Below are 19,498 nucleotides of genomic sequence, written 5' to 3' on the forward strand. Positions count from 1 at the left end.
GACAAACCCCCTGCAGCCTAGCCCTGACCCTCCCTTCTTGCAGTCTAACTCTTATCCCCCCTACCCTCAGCTTAACACTAACCCTCCCCCTGCAGCCTAACCCTAACCCTCCCCAGCATACTTACGTTCAGGATTCCGGCTGTCGGGATTCCAGTGCCAGAATGCTCACAGGTTTCTGGATTCTGACATTGGTCTTCTGACTGCCGGCATATCGTTCATCGGGATGGCAACTACACCCTGCATGTACATGCGCCTTGGACATTAATTTATTAACCAGATGTCTGTCGATATTTAGAGTGATCTGAAAATGTTATTTGGATCAATGAATGAACACCAAAGAATTACATGTTATAAAAAATGGTCCCTTTATTGTAATAAAAATAAGAGGATATTGGTACTTACCGATAAATACCTTTTTCGGAATCCATAGGGGACACTGGCACAACTTCAAGACCGTGGGGTGATGATGGTGGCTTACAGGGAGCTGGCACTTTAAATAATTTAAGAAGTGAAACAAGTTCCTCCCCCTCTATCCCCCATCATCCCTCAGTTCTGAATTAGCCGAGAGGAGACGGGAACAAGAGAACAGAACTATACGAGGGAAGAGAGCACCTAATCAAACAGAACAGAACAACAATGAAGGCAAGAGAACAGCAACGGGTGGGCGGCCAGTGTCCCCTATGGCTTCCGAAAAAGGGATGTATCGGTGAGTACAAACAGCCTCCTTTTACTGTCAGCCACTAGGGGACACTGGCACAACTTCAAGACTGTGGGGACATCCCAAAGTTTCCAGCCTGGGCGGGAGATCGCTGAGGAACTTGCAAAACAAGATGGCCAAACCGTGAAGATGAAGCAGCAAAAGTATCAAACTTGTAGAACTTGGCAAACATATAAATACTGGACCAAGTGGCTGCTCTACAGAGTTGAGACATGGCAGCCCCCCCACCCCCCACCCCCCCCCTACTAGCAGCCCAGGAAGACCCAACTGAGCATGTAGAGTGGGCCGCAATGGATAATGGAGGTCACGCAGATTGGTGTAGATAGGCTTGATGAATAGTCAACTGAATCCAGCGGGCCAAGGTCTGCTTAGTAGCAGGCCACCCTCGTCGCGGAAGATCATAAAGCACGAATAAGGCATCAGTCTTTCGGAATGGTGCTGTCCGTTTCACATAGATCTTCAACGTTCTCACTATATCCAGAGAAGAAGGTGTCCCAGTGTCCTCCTGTAAGGATGGTACCACAATCGGCTGATTGATATGAAAAACCAACACGAGCTTGGGAAGAAAGGAAGCATGTGTTCTCAACTCAGCCCTATCAGGCTGAAAAATCAAGAAGTCAGTCATACAAGATAAGGCACTCAATTAAGATGATGAATAGTCAACCGAATCCAGTGGGCCAAGGTCTGCTTAGTAGCAGGCCACCCTCGTCGCGGAAGATCATAAAGCACGAATAAAGCATCAGTCTTTCATAATGGTGCTGTCCGTTCCACGTAGATCTTCAACGTTCTCACTATATCCAGAGAAGAAGGTGTCCCAGAGTCCTCCTGTAAGGATGGTACCACAATCGGCTGATATGAAAAGCCAACACGACCTTGGGAAGAAAGGAAGCATGTGTTCTCAAATCAGCCCTATTAGGCTGAAAAATCAAGTAGGGAGGCATACAAGATAAGGCACTCAATTAAGGTACCCTCCGGGCTGAAGCTATGGCTAATAGAAAAACAGTCTTCCAAGTAAGATAGTTAATATCTGCATCTTCCAAGGGTTCAAAACAGAGTGACTGCAGATAATCTGCACCAGATTCAAGTCCCAAGGCTCTGTAGGGAGAACAAACTGGGGTTGTACCCGAAGGACCCCTTGTAGGAAAATTTGCACATCCGGTAGGAGCGCTAGGCATCTCTGAAAGAAAATTGATGAGGCAGATACCTGAACTTTCAGGGATCCTAGATGAAGTCCGGAATCTAAACCTGCCTGAAGAAAGAGCAAGAACCATGAGAGACAAAAATAATCTGATTGAAACTCTTTTCTGTCACACCAAGAGATATAAGAACGCCAGATGCGATGGGAATGGCCTGCCGTAACAGGTTTCCATGCACGCAACATCTTGGGAATCACACATTCCGGAATCTCTTTGCGTTTTAGGATGTCAAGAGCCATCCCATTAAACGTAGTTGTGGTAAAAGTGGATACACGAAGGGCCCTTGTTGGAGTAGATTCGTTCGCAGAGGTAGAGGCAAAGATCGTCCGCTAGCAAAAGACGCAGGTCTGAAAACCAAGCTCTCCAAGGCCAATCTGGTGCCACCAATATCACCGTGATTGACTCCCATTTGATTCTCTTGAGAATTCGTGACAATAGAGAAAACGGTGGAAACACGTATACTAGGTTGTACGACCAGAACGTCTACAGCTTCCGCCTGAGGATCCCATGTTCTGGAGATGTATCATGGAAGCTGATGATTGAGACGGGATGAGACTTGGGGGGTCATTCCGAGTTGTTCGCACGCAAGCTGCTTTTAGCAGCTTTGCACACGCTAAGCCGCCGCCTACTGGGAGTGAATCTTAGCTTATCAAAATTGCGAACGAAAGATTAGCAGAATTGCGAATAGACACTTCTTAGCAGTTTCTGAGTAGCTCCAGACTTACTCGGCATCTGCGATCAGTTCAGTGCTTGTCGTTCCTGGTTTGACGTCACAAACACACCCAGCGTTCGCCCAGACACTCCTCCGTTTCTCCAGCCACTCCCGCGTTTTTCCCAGAAACGGTAGCGTTTTTTCACACACACCCATAAAATGGCCAGTTTCCGCCCAGAAACACCCACTTCCTGTCAATCACATTACGATCACCAGAACGAAGAAAAAACCTCGTAATGCCGTGAGTAAAATACCTAACTGCATAGCAAATTTACTTGGCGCAGTCGCACTGCGGACATTGCGCATGCGCATTAGCGACTAATCGCTCCGTTGCGATAAAAAAATAACGAGTGAACAACTCAGAATGACCTCCTTGGATCGAAGAACTTGGGCAGCTTTTACCAGCGCATTGTATATCGCTTTCAGTTCCAACACATTTATTGGCAACAGTAATTCCTGTGGAGACCAATGGCCCTGAAGATGGAAGTCCAACACAACTGCGCCCCATTCCCTGAGGCTGGTGTCTGTCGTTAGGCGTGTCCAGTTCCATACACTGAACCGCCTGCCCGCAGTGAGATTGTGCAGTTGCAGCCACCAAAGAAGCAAAAGTCGCATCTCTGGAGTCAGTCAAACTAACTGTTGAAGCTGTAGATACGACCCCGACCATTGATGTAACAGATCCAGCTGAAAAGGATGTGAATGAAAACGTCCGAACTCCAGAGTTTCGAAAGTTGCTACCATTTTCCCAAGCAAACGAATGCATAAATGGACTGATACCATCCTTGGCTTGAGGACAGCTTGGGCCAGTTTCTGTATACCCAGAGCTTTGTCTTGTAGCAGAAAAACTTTCTGTATGTTGGTGTCCAGGATCACACCGAGAAACTGGATACACCGTGACGGCTGAAGGTTGGATTTCCGAAAATTGATTGATTATCTATCCATGTTCCACTAAAACATTGTATGTTAATAGAGCATGCTCCTGGAGAATGAGATCTGATGGAGCTTTGAGGAGGAGGTCGTCTAGGTATGGCATTATTGTGACTCCCAATAATCTGAGGTCAATCATCACTGACATGACCTTGGTAAACACCCTGGGGGCTGTGGACAGACCGAATGGTAAGGCTCTGAACTGAAAATGATCCAGTTGAATCACGAACCTGAGAAACGCTTGGTGTGGTTCCCACATCGGAATGTGGAGATATGCATCCTTGATGTCCAGAGATATCATAAATTCCTTGGGTTCCAGGCTCGAGATCATTGAGTTGAGTGAATCCATCTTGAACCGGTAATAAGACGGAAACTGATTTAACAATTTCAGATTCAGAATTGGTCGTACAGTACAGTCTGATTTTGGTACTACAAAAAGATTGGAATAGTAACCCTTCTTTCGTTGAAGCAGTGGTACCGGCATTAACACAGCCGATTCTGTATTGCACCTTGAAGTGCCAAACCTTTGTCCAGAAGAAGTGGAAGACTTGTCTTAGAATATTTCTTTGGCGGTAAAACTTCAAAATCTAACTTGTACCTTTGGGAGATGATATTGCGAATCCACGCATTGTCGGATATCTTCAGCCAGGCATCCTGAAAGTCTCGAAGCCACGCTCCCACCATACTTGCGCCCCGGTGGGAGGGGAGACCGTCATGCCATGTTTATTTCTGCAGACTTTGGGTCTTGACGACGAGCAGCGACTGGTTGCTTGCCACGACCTCTACCTTGCAAGGGGAAGCTCTTCCGCGTCCTCTAAAAGGCTGAGTGGAACAAAATTACCGAAAGGAAATTCCAGTATAAGAGCGCTTAGGTGGTGGTGGAAGTTTTGGTAAAAAGGTAGATTTACCACCCGTAGCCTGAGAAATTAACCAGTCTAGTTCTTTTCCAAAAAGAATGTCATCTGTAAACGGAAGTGCTTCTGCCGGTTTTTTTGACTCAGCGTCAACTTGCCATGACCGAAGCCAAAGAACCCTTCTGGCTGCAATAGTTGCTGCTGAGATTCTCAAGTTAACCTGTCCGATATCTCTAGCCGCTTCTCCTAGGTATATAGTTGATTCCTTAATATGTTCCGCTAAGATCAATACTTCTTCTAACGGAAAGCCCTCTTGTAAGTCCTTTATCAATTTAGTGGCCCAATGCTCCACTGCCTTGTTCACCCAGGGACTTACCAAGCTTGGTCTAAGTGAGACACCTGCGGCCGAATAGATGTACTTTAACATGGTGTCCAGCTTCCAGTCAGACGGTTCTTTCAACGAAGTTGCTCCCAGAACAGGTAATGCAGTCTTTTTGGACAACCCTGGATAGAGAGGAGTCCACTCGAGGTAACATCTCCCATTTATCCGTCATAGCTGATGGAAATGGATAAATACTTAGAAAACTTTTAGGCATCTGAAACCTCTTGTCCAGGTGTTTCCAAGCTTCCGTCAGATGATCATCCAGTTTCATGGAAAAAGGATGTGACCGATGAACGCTGCTTTCTACCAAATAAAGCAGTATATGGTGAATGCGATTTCAAAACGTATAGCTAAAATGAGAGGTTCAACCCCCTGTAAGGTTCCTGTGGAACTTCATCTGGGTCAGTAATTTCGCCCAACTCACGATCGTCCTCTTCAGCTTTGTCCTGAGAGAGAAGACCTGCCACCCAGGGTGGTTCTGTTGCAATAGAAAGTACATCATTTTGAGGAATCTCCTTAACCGTCTTTCGTTAAGTATACACCTCATTATGTAATTGTGAGATGATTCCTTTGAGTGCTACCGCCCAGGGGGGATAATTTGCATCTTGGGATGGATTAACGTAACCTCTGAAGCACATGCTTCACACAGGAAGGAATCATCTGTGTGAGCTTTTTTTTTTTTACACTTAGCACAGATAAATAGTTTTTGTGATGCTTTATTAGTTGGTCTCTTGTCTGCCAGTGTGACGGATAGAGAGGAGACACATACAATTCACACCAGCACTCTCAATAATACAGAGAGAGAGAGAGAGAGAGAGAGAGAGAAATATCAGAAGGATTGAGGGAGGTATAATATTTGTACTACTCCCCTCTTACAACTCCCTCTGCAACCAGCCTGTATTTTATGTGCAGGCTTTCAGGTTTCTGGCACTCTTAAGGAATGTGCAGCTGTCTCTGCTAACAGTGCTGATTCCTGAGGAGAGAAGAAACATTGTTGCTATTCATGAGCTGCCTAGCTGAGGATGGCGCCTTTTTTCTCTCTGTCCCCTATGAACAGGGCCGTCTTTTCGTATGGGCTCTATGTGCACTTGCCCAAGGGCCCCAGGTGTGTAAGGGCTCTAAATTGATAGCTGAGGTTCCCCTATTTTCAGGGGTACCAGATTTTTGAAAATCGGCCCTGGGGAACCGGAGATATCCGACTTCAAGGCAGTGGTCCCCATCCAAGCCTGTTAATTGCTTTTCTTAGCCAGATATTTTCGGTTCTGTCTGACTTAGAGTGTTTATGAGGGTATACTCCAAAAGCTGGGACTCTCCCCTTTCGGTGGGCGCTGGCAGCTTGTCCCTACTATGCCCAGAACCAGAGATATCAGTCTTCAAGCAGCTGGTCCCTGCTCCAGCTCCACACTCCTAATATGCTGTATTATACTTTTGTATTCTCCCTCCCGTCCAATCTGTGCAGTAAAGGAGTAGTTAGAAGAATTTACTGCTCCAGGTCCAGTGGAAGATAGTACCCCCCACCCCTACTGCTGGAGGATGGGTAGGGGGCCCAGTGCATTGCTATGCCCAGGGGCCTACACTGCTGTTAAGATGGCCCTGCCTATGCACAGGCACCCATCTCAACCAGTGTCACAACTGAGGGCCTGAGCTGACGGAAGGCAGCCTCAGTTGTAGGGGCTGAGATGTACTGGAACCTGGGAGGTTGTATCAGACCCCTGGACATGTAAGTAACATGAAGAGAAACCGCCCGAAGGCGTGACCACGACAACTTGAGTAAAAGTCAATGATATTTATTTATGACAAACTCCATGCATCACAGTAGCAGTAAAAAGTAACATAAAAATCAGCAGAGAAATAATAATACAGTTCCTGGGTACTACAGGGTGGCAGGGGCCACAGAGCTCTGGTGGTATGAGACAGTTCTTATTATCTGCAAGTTGGAAAGTCCTTACCAGGCTCAACTGTAGCAATGAGGAAAGCCCAGGGTCGTACCAGCTGGTGTTCCAGGGAAAGCTGGACTGCTGTAGATAAAATGCTGCTGTGGGTACTGGTTGGAACCAGACAGGTGTTGGCACGGAGTGGATACTGGCTGGAACCAGTTAAATAATAAATAAAGCTTGAGAGCAATGCAATGTAGATGAAATGTAGAATTTGAGAGAGGAGAAATAATAATACCGGTGGAGAGTGGTAAACTGCAGAAAGGACACCGGCCCTTTAAGAGAAGCTGTACACTGCTGGAAGCTGAGCTGGAAGCAGGTGATGTTGTAGCTGGAAACAGGTGAGTCCAGTATGGATCGGAGAGTCAGGCTACACCGCAGATGGAATGCTGGTGCGGTCTCTATAGCAGAAGTCTGGAAACAGGAGCTGGAACCTGGAAGACATTCACAGAAGAGAGACAAACTGGAACTAGGTTTGACAACCAAAGCACTGACGCCTTCCTTGCTCAGGCACAACCTATTTATACCTGCAGCAAGGAAGGCATTGGCTAGGCAATTATGCAAATTAATAATACTGACAACGGATTGGTGGGAAAGATCAGCTGACAGAATCCAAGATGGCTGCGCCCATGCAGACACTTGGAGGGAAGTTTGGATTGTAATCCATGTGGTCTGGAAAACAGTAATGGCGGCGCCGGCCACCGGAGACAGGAGACGCCAGGCTGACAGATGCACATCCAACCACGCGGACACAGCGGAGGCCGCGGCTGACGTAATCGCCACTCTGAATGCAGAAGCTCAGGGACGGCGGCGGAGGCCGCGGGAGACGCCATGCCAGATGTATAAGGCGTTACTGTGACTGCGTCCAGAGAGACAGGCGAGGATGCGGGAATGTGCACATCAGGATGACAGATGGGATCCGGTCCTGGAGCGCTGAGCCAGCCTTAGGAGGCATCTGATAGGTAAGAAATGGCGTCCAGATACCCGGATCGTGACAACCAGGTCCCTACGCACCATTATGAGTGGGTGCCTTACACAATTACTTACACAATTCAAATCAGCCTTTGGCTGCTCCCAACTCACAAGGTGCTCCAGATGCTGTCTGCCTTCTAGTTAAATGCCCTGTGCCTTAGCCCCCAAATCCACTGCTTACCGCGGATCCGCTCCACTATCCTCCGCTGTATACTCCCTCTGCCCTGCACTGAGTGGGCAATGTTGTCGCACTGTGTACTGTCAACGCGGCAGTGCAATGGAGACAACGCCGCGACCACTCATGCACAGTGCCCCACACAAGGAGGCTCGCTCACCCACACTGCTGTGCTGTGTACTGTCAGCACGGCAGTGTAGTGGAGACTGCGCTGCTGCCGCGGCCAGTCATAGCCAGCGGGGAGAGGAGGGGAGGGAACGTGGGGGACGCCGCTGCGCTGGACGCAGGAGCCGCACAGTGCCTCACACAAGGAGGCTCACTCACCCAATCCGAGCCTCAGGATGTGGCTGTCTCTGGAGGAACAGTGCCTCTCAGGTTAATCGCTGTTCTCCTTGCTGTCTCGGGAGGAACAGTGCCTCTCAGGTTAAGCGCTGTTCTCCTTGTGCAGCTTGATGCTGCTAGTGTGTAAAGTACTGTACATAGTACTAGTACATAATACTGCTTCTCTCATATAAGTGGCGAAGGGTTCCTGAGGCTGAGGGGACTAAGTCCCATGAATAAAAAAGTTAAATAAATTAATTAAATGAAAGTAAATATAAACTGAGCTGGAGCTCAGTCAGCAGTGACCGGCTCCCTCAGCACAAATTCAAAACTGAGGGATGATGGGGTATAGAGGGGGAGGAGCCTGTTTCACTTCTTAGATTATTTAATGTGCCAGCTCCCTGTAAGCCACCATCATCACCCCACGGTCTTGAAGTTGTGCCAGTGTCCCCTAGTGGCTGACAGAAGAAAATAAAATTATATACATATATATATATATATATATATATATATATATATAAAACCACAAAAACACCACAAAAATTATGTTAAAAAAAATACAAGAGGTACTATATAAAGAAGGGATAAGTAGATAATAAAGAATCATGTTTAACAGAACCTATGTCTGCTACCTCAGGCTGAGGAAGCAGGCGGTTCTGCGAAACATGCTCCAGTATGATTTCTGACCAACACTTGTTTACCACTACTTGAATTTGAGTTGATTTATTTGCATTTACAGTACAGGCTATCTGAATATCATTATGGTACACGTTTGTTACAGTTTGTTTGCACATACTGTATTTCGGAATACTCATTTGGAGAAATACTTAAATCATTCAAAGGCAAGAGAGTAAAGGTGTGTACACACTGGGCGAAATATCTCTTGAACGGCCGATATATCGCGGGTCCGTCGGTCAGTGTGTACGGCCGATACGTCTGTGAACTCCGTCATGCTGCGACGGCCGGCGGTGATTGACAGCTGAACTGCGCGGGCGTGTATACACGCCCGCCCAGTTCATGACGTCAGTCCCCGATGGATCAGGTAGTGTGTATGCTCAACACACTGCCCAATCCGTCCATAGATATATCTGCCGATCAATTGATCAGCAGATATATCTACCAGTGTGTACCCACCTTAAGAAGTATCTGGTACCAGCCACTCACATTCAGTTTTGTTTTTTTTAGATAGTAATTTTTATTGAGAATGATCAATAATCAAAGCAATATTGTACATACACAGGTACAGGTCAAAATAATGAACTAGCAGATGAGAATTTGTCCACATAGCGTTATAGAATTATAACATAAAGACATTGATAGCAACATTCAGCCTGTGGAAATTGAAACGTGTGTGTGATCATTCTCTTTTTTTTTTTTTTCAATTATAGTATATAAACTATACCAAAACTGAGAAAAAACTTGGTAGAAATAAAAATAAAAAGGATAAGGAAAGTAAAAGAAAGAGAAAAAGTGTAAGAGCAAAAGGGGAAAGTTGAGATAGTCACAGATAAGGAAACAGGAGGTTGGCTGTAAGTCTAAGCAAAGATAATAACAGAGGGAGTAGTAGAGGTATTAGCAGTATGAGCATTAGCAGAGTCCGGGGATGAGTAAAGAACGCGTGAGGTACCACGGGGACCAAACGTTGTGGAATTGGGCCACTGTGTTATTCCTTAAGCTAGTAATATATTCCATATTGGCTATATAATTAATCTTAGTCACCAATAATGCCTTGGAGGGTGGTTTGTGATCCTTCCAGCATTTAGCAATCAGACATTTAGCCGCCATGCAGAATTGCATAACAAGCCTATCTTGGGATTTGGGTAGTGACGGTATGGGGGCTTGAAGTAAAGCAATTTCAGGAGAGAAATCAATGTTATGCCCGCAAGATTGAGCTATGAGCGCTCCAACTGTATCCCAGAAGGGGCGAATAGAGGGTCAGGTCCACCATATGTGGAAAAAGGTGCCCTCCTCTCCACAAAGTCTCCAGCATAAATTTGAGGTCGCAGGGAAAATGGAATGAAGTCTGGAGGGGACTAGGTACCATCTGGTATAGACTTTGTAACATGTCTCCCTAAGTGCCACACTAATGGAGGCTTTAGTAGTGCGCAATCTAATTTCTTCCCATTGTTCGTCTTCTAATGAATGGGAAAGATCTGATTCCCAGGCTAATTCGTGGGGTTCACGGGGAGGAGGATCTGGAGCCAAAACAGAGTTATAAATTGTGGAGATATTCCCCTTTTTGCCAATTGAAAGCAGACACATATGTTCGAAGGCGGTGGGCGATCTCAAAAGAGTAGTTTTAAGTTGTGATTTAAGGAAGCTAAGAATTTGAATATAATGGTAATGACACGAGGATGGAATAACTAGGCGTTCTTGAAAATCTCCAAAAGAGGCCGGTGCAGAGTGACCTTTAACATGGATAAATCTCGTGACACCTTGGGATTGCCATGGGGCTGCCATGTGTCGGTCACTGCCTGGAGGGAAGGCGGGGTGACCCCAGATAGGTGACAGAGGTGAGGGGTATGAAGAAAGATTATAAGTGATGCAGAGTTTGTCCCACAATCCGAGGGTGAATTTAACCGTGGGGACTGAATAGGCCGAGGCTGGTCTGCAGGACCCGGGTAGCCACAGTAGGGAGTCCAGGGGGATACCCTGAAATCCTATCCGTTTAGTAGATAGACAGTGTCTAGTTAGACAGTCAATAGATAGACACCATATATTAGACAGACATTAGGTCGACAGGGTCAAAAGGTCGACAGGGTCAAAAGGTCGACATGGAAAAGGTCGACAGGTCAAAAGGTCGACAGGTCGACATGGAAAAGGTCGACGTGTCAAAAGGTCAACAGGTCAAAAGGTCGACATGGTCAAAAGGTCGACAGGGTCAAAAGGTCGACATGATAATGGTCAACATAAAAAAGATAAACAAATGTTTTTTTTTAATTTAACATGTTTTTGGATTATTTCATACTTTCTCTATCCATGTCGGCATAGAGTTGGTTATAAACCTTGTGGCGAGCGCAGCGAGCCACCGTGCCCGAAGCGTGGCGAGCGAAGCGAGCCCCGCGAGGGTATGCCTTTCTGCAATTGGGGTGCCAGATGACAAAACTATCCACACAAAGCACAAAAATGCAAAAAACATGGTGTCTACCTTTTTCATGTCGACCATTTTCATGTCGACCTTTTGACCCTGTCGACATTTTGATCATGTCGACCTTTTGACCTGTCGACCTTTTCCATGTCGACCTGTCGACCTTTTCCATGTCGACCTTTTGACCCTGTCGACCTTTTGACCCTGTCGACCTAATGTCTGTCTAACATATAGTGTCTATCTATTGACTGTCTAACTAGACACTATCTATCTTTCATACCGGAACCCCCTGAAATATAGAGTTCTCAATATCAACCCATTTTCTGATCCCTCGGGGGGAATGCCAGGACACTATGTGGTTAAGTTGACAGGCGTTAAAATAAGCCTGAAAATTAGGATATCCCAAACCGCCTGAGGTTGCACTCTTGCTCAATATGCTTCTTCTTAAACGAGGTTTACGATGAGCCCAAATGAATTTGTGACACATTGTTTGCAGGGAAGCCAATGTTACTCGGGACACCATTGTCGGGACAGTTTGGAACAGATAAAGGATACGAGGGAGGAAATTCATTTTTAGGGCGTTAATCCGTCCAATCCATGAGATGTACAACCGATCCCATTTATCTAAGTCATGCTTAAGCGTTTTAATTATAGGAACATAGTTAGCCTGATAGAGGCTAGTATAGGATTTAGTGATATATATGCCAAGGTATTTGATGGCCGAGGGCCTCCAAAGAAAAGGGAAAGAAGAGGTCAAGGTCAAGCTAGTATGAGAAGAAACATTAAACGCGAGGGCCTCTGATTTGGTATGATTGATTTTATAACCAGAGAGGGAACCGTACAAAGTAGTTATATCTGTAGGTTAGGAAGAGAAATCAAAGGGTTAGAAAGAGTTACGAGCACGTCATCTGCAAACAGAGATATTTTATACGAGCCCTGCCCCACAGTAATACCCTCGATGTCAGCATTGAGTCTAATACAGGCTGCAAGAGGTTCAATACATAAAGCGAAAAGTAGGGGTGAGAGAGGGCATCCCTGGCGAGTTCCGTTCTTTAAACTAAAGCGGGGTGAGCTTAATCCATTAGTCAGGACTGTGGATGAGGGGTTACAATAGAGGGCCGCTACTGCAGTGATTAAATGACCATGAAGACCAAATGTGGATAATGTAGAAAACAAAAAGGGCCAGGAGATGCGATCAAATGCCTTCTCGGCGTCAAGCGCCAGAGCAATCGCTGGAGTTTTCGTTGAGTTAATATGGTGAATTAAGTTAACAATACGTCTGGTGTTATCTGAGGCCTGGCGGCCGGGAATAAATCCCACTTGATCAGGGTCTATTAATGACGTCAACACAGTATTCAGACGAGACGCCAATATCTTGGCAAAAAGCTTGAGAGCGGTGTTTATTAAAGAGATGGGTCTATAATTTGTGCAATATGAGGGGTCCTTACCGGGTTTCGGTATAACTATAATACGAGAGGTCGTGGAATCAGTGTGAAAAGGGGTGCCCTGCATTATCTTATTAAATAAAGAGACCATATGAGGGATAAGCTGAGGAGCGAAAGTTTTGTAATACACCATCGGGTAGCCGTCTGGGCCAGGGGCCTTAGAAGGTTTTTGGGTTTTCAATGCCGCTTCAATCTCCTCAGCAGAAATATCAGCTTTGAGAGCAGAGTTAGCTGCATCATCTAACCGAGGAAGAGCGCATGAATCTAAATATTGTTGAACCTGATCGGCGAGCGCCGAGGGGTCGGTCGGGGGGTCAAGATTATAGAGTGCTCTATAATAATCAGAGAAAATACCATTAATTTTCTTAGGGTCATAGGTAGCGCTACCCGAGAGTTCCCTAATAGTATGAATGGCCTGATTAGCTTTCTTGGCGCGTAGGCGATTAGCCAACAAAGTATAAGCCTTGTTGCTTTTGTCGTAAAACGATTGATTAGCCCAGCGAAGTGAGCGCTCAATGTTCTCCGCCAAAAGAGATTGTAGATCATCACGGGCCTTAGAAAGGTCGGCTAGTATTTTCTTAGACTGTGTGCGTTTGTGTTCCCTATCTAGTTGTGCAATGGTGCCAGTTAATAAAGCAATTTGAGTTTCCTGATTTCTCCTACGGCGGGACGCAAATTGGATTATGGATCCTCTAATCACCGCCTTATGGGCCTCCCATATTGTGGCTAAACTGCAGTCGCCCTCCACATTGACATCGAAATATTCCTGAATCCCAGTTTTAATTAAGTCCTGAAATTTAGGAATCTTCAATAGGGTTTCGTTAAGTCTCCATGTCGGTCTGCCGTCAGGGATATCAAATATATCAAAAGTCGCTACCAAAGCCGCGTGGTCAGTCCAAGTAAGCGGGACTATCGAGGAAGCACGTGCTGTCTGGGAGAGAGGTGCACAACTCAGGAACATGTCAATGCGAGAATACACATCATGCGGATTGGAATAAAAAGTGTAGTCCCTAGTGGTCGGATTAAGAAAGCGCCAGACATCAAACAGACCAGCCTCGGCCATGCCTCTGTGTAGTACAGAAGAGTGTGGGGTTCGTCCACTGCGCAAGGGGCCGGACCTATCCATGTATGTGAGAGCCATATTGAAATCTCCACCAACAAGTGTCTTACCCCGTCTATATAAGTAGAGGTCTTGGAAGAACTTGCGAAAAAATTTGGATTGGGCCGTATTTGGAGAGTACAGATTAGCCAATGTAACCTCCTCGTGTCCAATTTTACCTCTCACCATTACATAACGGCCTTCAGTGTCGCATTTACAGTCTAGGAACTGGAAAGGAACGGATCCTCTGATTAAAATAGCAACCCCATTTCTTTTCGCTGCATTATTGGAGTACCAGGCCATGGGAAATTGTTTAGACATCAGTGAGGGATGGGAGGCCGATTTCAAATGTGTCTCCTGTAGAAAAATCACGTCACCTTTCAAAGTTTTGAGAGACCTGTGGAGGTGAGAGCGTTTCTGGGGGGTATTCAACCCCTTAACATTGATGGACAGACATGTTAGCGGCATGGCTAAAGAGAGAGAAGGGGGCAATCCACAGGAAACCGATGGGGCCCCGAACTCTGCTAAAATAAGTGAGAGAGAGAAAAAAAAAAAAGAGAATAAAAATAAAAAATAATAGAAATGTATAATCCTATACATAAACAGCAATATAAGATATATAGATCTATCTATCTATAGATGCAGGTATATCAACGTACACACGAACTATAACAAGAACCTAGAAGAGGAGAGAAAGAAAAGACAAAAAAGTAGACGTAGTATCCAAAAGGCAGGATACCCGACTACTAAGATTGAGCTCTAAAAAAAAGAAAGAGCTCACTGGTGGGATACAAATGCAATGAAATAGAGGAGGGTATTAACCCAATATTCTTGGGTATATCTCTAATCCCTAGAGACTGGGGGAGGAAGTGTCAAGCCAAGGCACTGACACCCCCCACCCAAAACTAATCGTAAATAGAGAGAATGGGCCGTCCAGCACCATAGAAGAACCCATAGCAGAGGCAGGACAGTCCAATACACAGAAAACAAAATTAAATGAAAGATAATCAGATATTAGACATAAGACAGTATCAAAGTAGTAATAATATCAGATCAATGGCAGTGTCGCTGAGCTGACCGGTAACTAGAGACAGGTCCCTGGGTATCGGGGCAGGGATCAATCTTAAGGCCCAGTTATAGGGCAGTGTATCCGGTCCACCGGTCAGGACTGCGAGATAAAAATACAACAACACAAAAAGTACATATATCCAGCCAATAAGAACTGTTCGGAAGTTAAGTAAAGGAGCAGTCATACCTGAAACAGCATCTAAAATGGAGGCAACACAACAATTGAGTAAGAATAAGAAAAAGATTAGTTAAACTATACGTCACATTCAGTTTTTATTAAGCCTGTCAAATTAGGCACAGCACACATTGTATATATATAGTTTTTCCGCACAATTTGGCCACATGCGCTTTAGGCATTTGTAACATGTCTAAAATAAGGGCTACTACAGTGCGGTGTAATGTGACTTACAGACACTGCTATATGGTATATTCTGTGTCCACTCTATTTTGAATATGGGGGGATGGGGCACCAATTCTTTTTCTGGCACAGGGCACCAAAATGTCTTACGGCTCTACTGCTGGGTATGTATTTTGTTGGTATACGGACAACTTATTTTGTCTACTACATAACTCTACCTGCATTTATTTACCAACCACAATCCACAGCCTTCTCAATCACTTTGTATTCTGATTGAATAACATCTGATGGAAAGCATACAATATATTTTTATGTTTTGCTCATCCCTCCCTTCTAACTGAAATAGAAGATGTCAAGATTCCCACACCGCCAACAAATGTTCATGCTTCAGAGGTCAGCGAGGACTATATTGTACTTTGCTGGAATGAACCTGATCCATATGGCAAAGAGCCTTTGACATACCACATAGAAAAGGTAATCATTTTATCTAACACATCTTGGCTGGAAAATTTTTGTAATCAGAACGACAAACTCCCACTTCAGGAACATGTGTCCCAAAATTATATATAAAAACTATTTTATATTGTGTGCATTTCTACTGTACAAGTTATTAATGAATAACTTAATGTGAGGACTGTCTACATGACCTAAAGATCTTCAAGTTTATGTCTCTGTGAAAGGAGCATGTATGAATTTACAGTACTATTTCATCTAGTGCATTGCAGGAAGCAACAGATGGGAGAGGATAAAATTGGACACAACTATCAATTCACCAAGCCTTTCTCTTTTGGATCTGGATAAAGGCAAATCTTACTGTTTCCGAGTACGAGCTGTGAACAAGTACGGAGTCAGTGATCCATCAGCACCAAGCGCACCTATCTCTCTCAGAGCAACATTAGGTGACTGCTACTTTTCACCTAAAATTAATTTAGACTTGTGTTTGAGAGAGCTGTCATAGCTTCAGCCACGCATTATATATATATATCGTCATTAACTTCACAGGTAACACTTTTTTTGGCTAAAATACATAAATGTGTTTGATCAACAGGTTTGCAAAGTGCACCTGATGTGTATTTACAATCTGCGGAAAATAAGAACTCACAAGTGTAGTGTCATATGCATTTGAGCTTGCAGTCTGAGCGCACACACATATTTTTTTACAAATGAGGCTTGCTGACATTACTCTAGAACAAGGACTCATAGTAAAGTTTCAGGTTCTTTTTCCAGGGCCCACTGATTATCACATATGCTGTATATTCAGGTTGGGTATGGCTTACCGACGCTGGGGATTCCGGCGCCGGTAAGCCATGCCCATCCAATCATTGCGCTCGCCACACTGCGGACTTGGTGGCAAGCTGTGCTCGCCACAGGTTCTATTCCCGCTCTATGGGTGTCGTGAACACCCACGAGTGGGAATAGTCCCTGCTAGGTGGAATGCCGACTGTCGGGATTTAGAGGGGGGCGGCATGTAGCCGTCGATATTGTGACCGGTGGTCTGCTGACTGCCGGTCACATAACTACATCCCATATATTCAATATTCCCGCAATATTACTGCACTAGAGTGTCACCTGGTACTATCAACTATATCAAGTTTAAACCAAAAGAAACAGCAAAAAGCTAAACATGTACAGTGACAGAAATAACACAAATCATACATCACTTAAGGAGAGACAAAGTGGTTAAAGCAGAACAGAGACGCCTTGACACTACCTAGTGGCATAAACATCTTTCTGCAAATATATGTAAACAGAGATCTCTGTATTTCTGTTATCATGTTGTATTCAAATCTCATTGAAGGTCCTTTGCTGTGTGCTGGGGGAATGTTTTTCTTCTTTTTCTTGTCAAAATGCAAAGAAGCAAGAAGTAAATGTAACTTAATCTATATTTATACCAAAGACAATAACCATCTCTAATAATCATTTGTCACTGCAGAACCTTAAAAGCTGTAACTCTATGCTCTTTAATCCCTTTTTGCAACTAAGACTATGTTAATAATTACAGAAAACACTTTGATTAAATGCAAATGGTCTAAATAAGGAGGATGATTTCATGCAATTCAGATGCATTAGCTAATCTGCTCTGAAAACTTTTATCAGCTTCTCATAGCTTCTATATGGGCAAATAACATTCAGTTAAAGTCAGCTGAAGTATCTTTTTCTGATACACTTTATCGAGGATTTATAGGTTCCTAAATGCTTCCGGCAGAGCACAAATGTAATATGGGAATATTTGACAGGAAATGTGATTTCATGTGGATGACATGACACAAAAAATACTTAAAACAAACTAAAAACTGCTTGCAGTATTCTTTTTGTGACCATTTTGAGAACAGTCTAGCTGTGATTTACATCTCATCTGTCAACTGCGCTTCTCCTACAGCTGTGCCACCAGCTCCTGGATACATCTCAGCCCTCAGAGACACAAAGACGTCTGCAGTCGTGCAGTGGGGAAAGGTTGAGTATACTCCTGAGATCCTTGGGTATTACGTGTACTGCCGCCTTTTAGGGGAGGAAGATTGGCAGCCAGTAAACAGCAAGCCTCTGCAGTGTACAAGGTAAATTAGTATGTTAATTGGAAATATACCTTTTACATTCTGGTGACCAAATTGTTAATAAAAGAGTAATAAACCTGACTGTAAATTTTAGTCTACCAGCTCAGTATGTTTCTATAATGTGAGTACCATCAATATTACTTTCATAGGAACTGTCAGTTGAACACAAGCACACATGGAGGAGAAACTCATCTGACAGTATGTGTACTTCGAGAACAGGATAGCCTGCCCCAATTTATGATCTTTCTAGAAAATCTATGCCATCCTATCACCTCTGTGATTTCCTTGCAGCGCAGTCCTGTACTCAGCCAAGACCCTGCCCTAAACCTAAAACAAATCAACCAAAAGATGTACAATGGATAAGTAAAAAGGAGTGATTACTGAAGACCAAATTGTGTGTAGATTAATGAGTATTCCTGTGACAAACACTGAAGAAACTGATAAGGCCAACTATTTTGTGAAGACACCGTGGGAGTCAATAATGTAGTATGTTGACTTTGGTGTGCATACAATCATTAAGCAAGCCACAGTGTTTTGCTCTAGCTTGCACCCAGAGGCATAGGCATAGGCATAGGCAAACTAGGCAAATGACTGGGGCATTTGGAATTCCTAGGGGCACAATCAGATTCTGCTGATTAAAATGATATGTGGCATGCCTATATACTGTGTGTGAAATCACTGTAATGTAGCATTTCATATGCAGATACAGCCACAGTCACACACAGAATATAGGCATGCTAATTATCATTATAATCAGCAGACGCTGCTTGTGCATCTTAGTCACATAGCAATGAAACTAAGATGACTTTTCTGAAAAAAAAGGCGCCCAGCGTTAGCAGAGCTGGAGGGAAGGTGCATGGTATATTGAGGTAAGATGTATGAGGACACATCTGTATCCAAGCAGAGGCAGAGGTCACATTGTTAGTGGCCGTGTGAGTGCTGTGTGTGGGTAGGTTGGTTGTGCAATAGTGTTCGACATATGTGTAAGGGGCATTATGTGTGTCATTATGTGTATAAGGGCATTAATAATGTGCGGCATATGTGTAAGGGGCATTATGTGTGTCATTGTGTGTATAAGGGCATTACTAAAGGTTGGCATAATGTGTAAGTTGCATTATGTTTATAAGGACATTAATGTGTGTCATATGTGTAATGGGCATTACTGTGTGGTATTATGTGTATAAAGGCATTACTAATGTGTAACATTATGTGTATAAGGTGCTCTACTGTGTGGCGTAATGTATAGAAAGAGCACTATTGTGTGGTCTAATGTGAATAAAGAGCAATATGGTGTGATGTCATGTAAATAAGGAGCACTACCGTGGTTAGTAATGTATATACAGTAAAGTGGTACTACTGTGTGGTATAACGTGAAGAAAGGACACTATAGTATGATATAATGTGAATACTACTGTGTGGCGTAATTTGAATTGGGGATACTATTGTGTGGCCATGACCATTCTCAAAAGAACATGCCCCTTTTTGGGTTGTGCAACGAATGTGCGCACTGTTCCTATTTAAAATATAGGGGGTAGGAAGACTAAAATGAGGACTGCTATGACTGAGGTGTGATGGTAATGGGAAAGGGGTGCAGGGTCAGAGGCGGAACTAGCAGCAGTGCTGGTGTGCACCAGCTAATATTTTTCCTAGTGCATCATATTGATTAGGGCCGGCTCTGGTTGCACCCAAGGGTCTCT

General features: G+C 44.4%; 1 protein-coding gene across 2 annotated transcripts in view; it reads left to right on the forward strand.

Annotated features, from left to right (window-relative positions):
* MYOM3 (myomesin 3) overlaps window positions 1-19,498 on the forward strand; it is a 357,638-nt gene that overhangs the window by 222,432 nt on the left and 115,708 nt on the right. Inside the window, exons 14-16 of one of the 2 annotated variants that reach the window (XM_063954304.1) lie at window positions 15,596-15,723; window positions 15,965-16,148; window positions 17,630-17,804. In XM_063954304.1, coding sequence (XP_063810374.1) covers window positions 15,596-15,723; window positions 15,965-16,148; window positions 17,630-17,804 — 487 coding nt within the window. The remainder of the gene's footprint in view (window positions 1-15,595; window positions 15,724-15,964; window positions 16,149-17,629; window positions 17,805-19,498) is intronic. The other variant, XM_063954305.1, reaches the window with a different exon arrangement.

This window comes from Pseudophryne corroboree, chromosome 2 (assembly GCF_028390025.1).
Source record: "Pseudophryne corroboree isolate aPseCor3 chromosome 2, aPseCor3.hap2, whole genome shotgun sequence".
NCBI classification, from domain to species: domain Eukaryota; kingdom Metazoa; phylum Chordata; class Amphibia; order Anura; family Myobatrachidae; genus Pseudophryne; species Pseudophryne corroboree.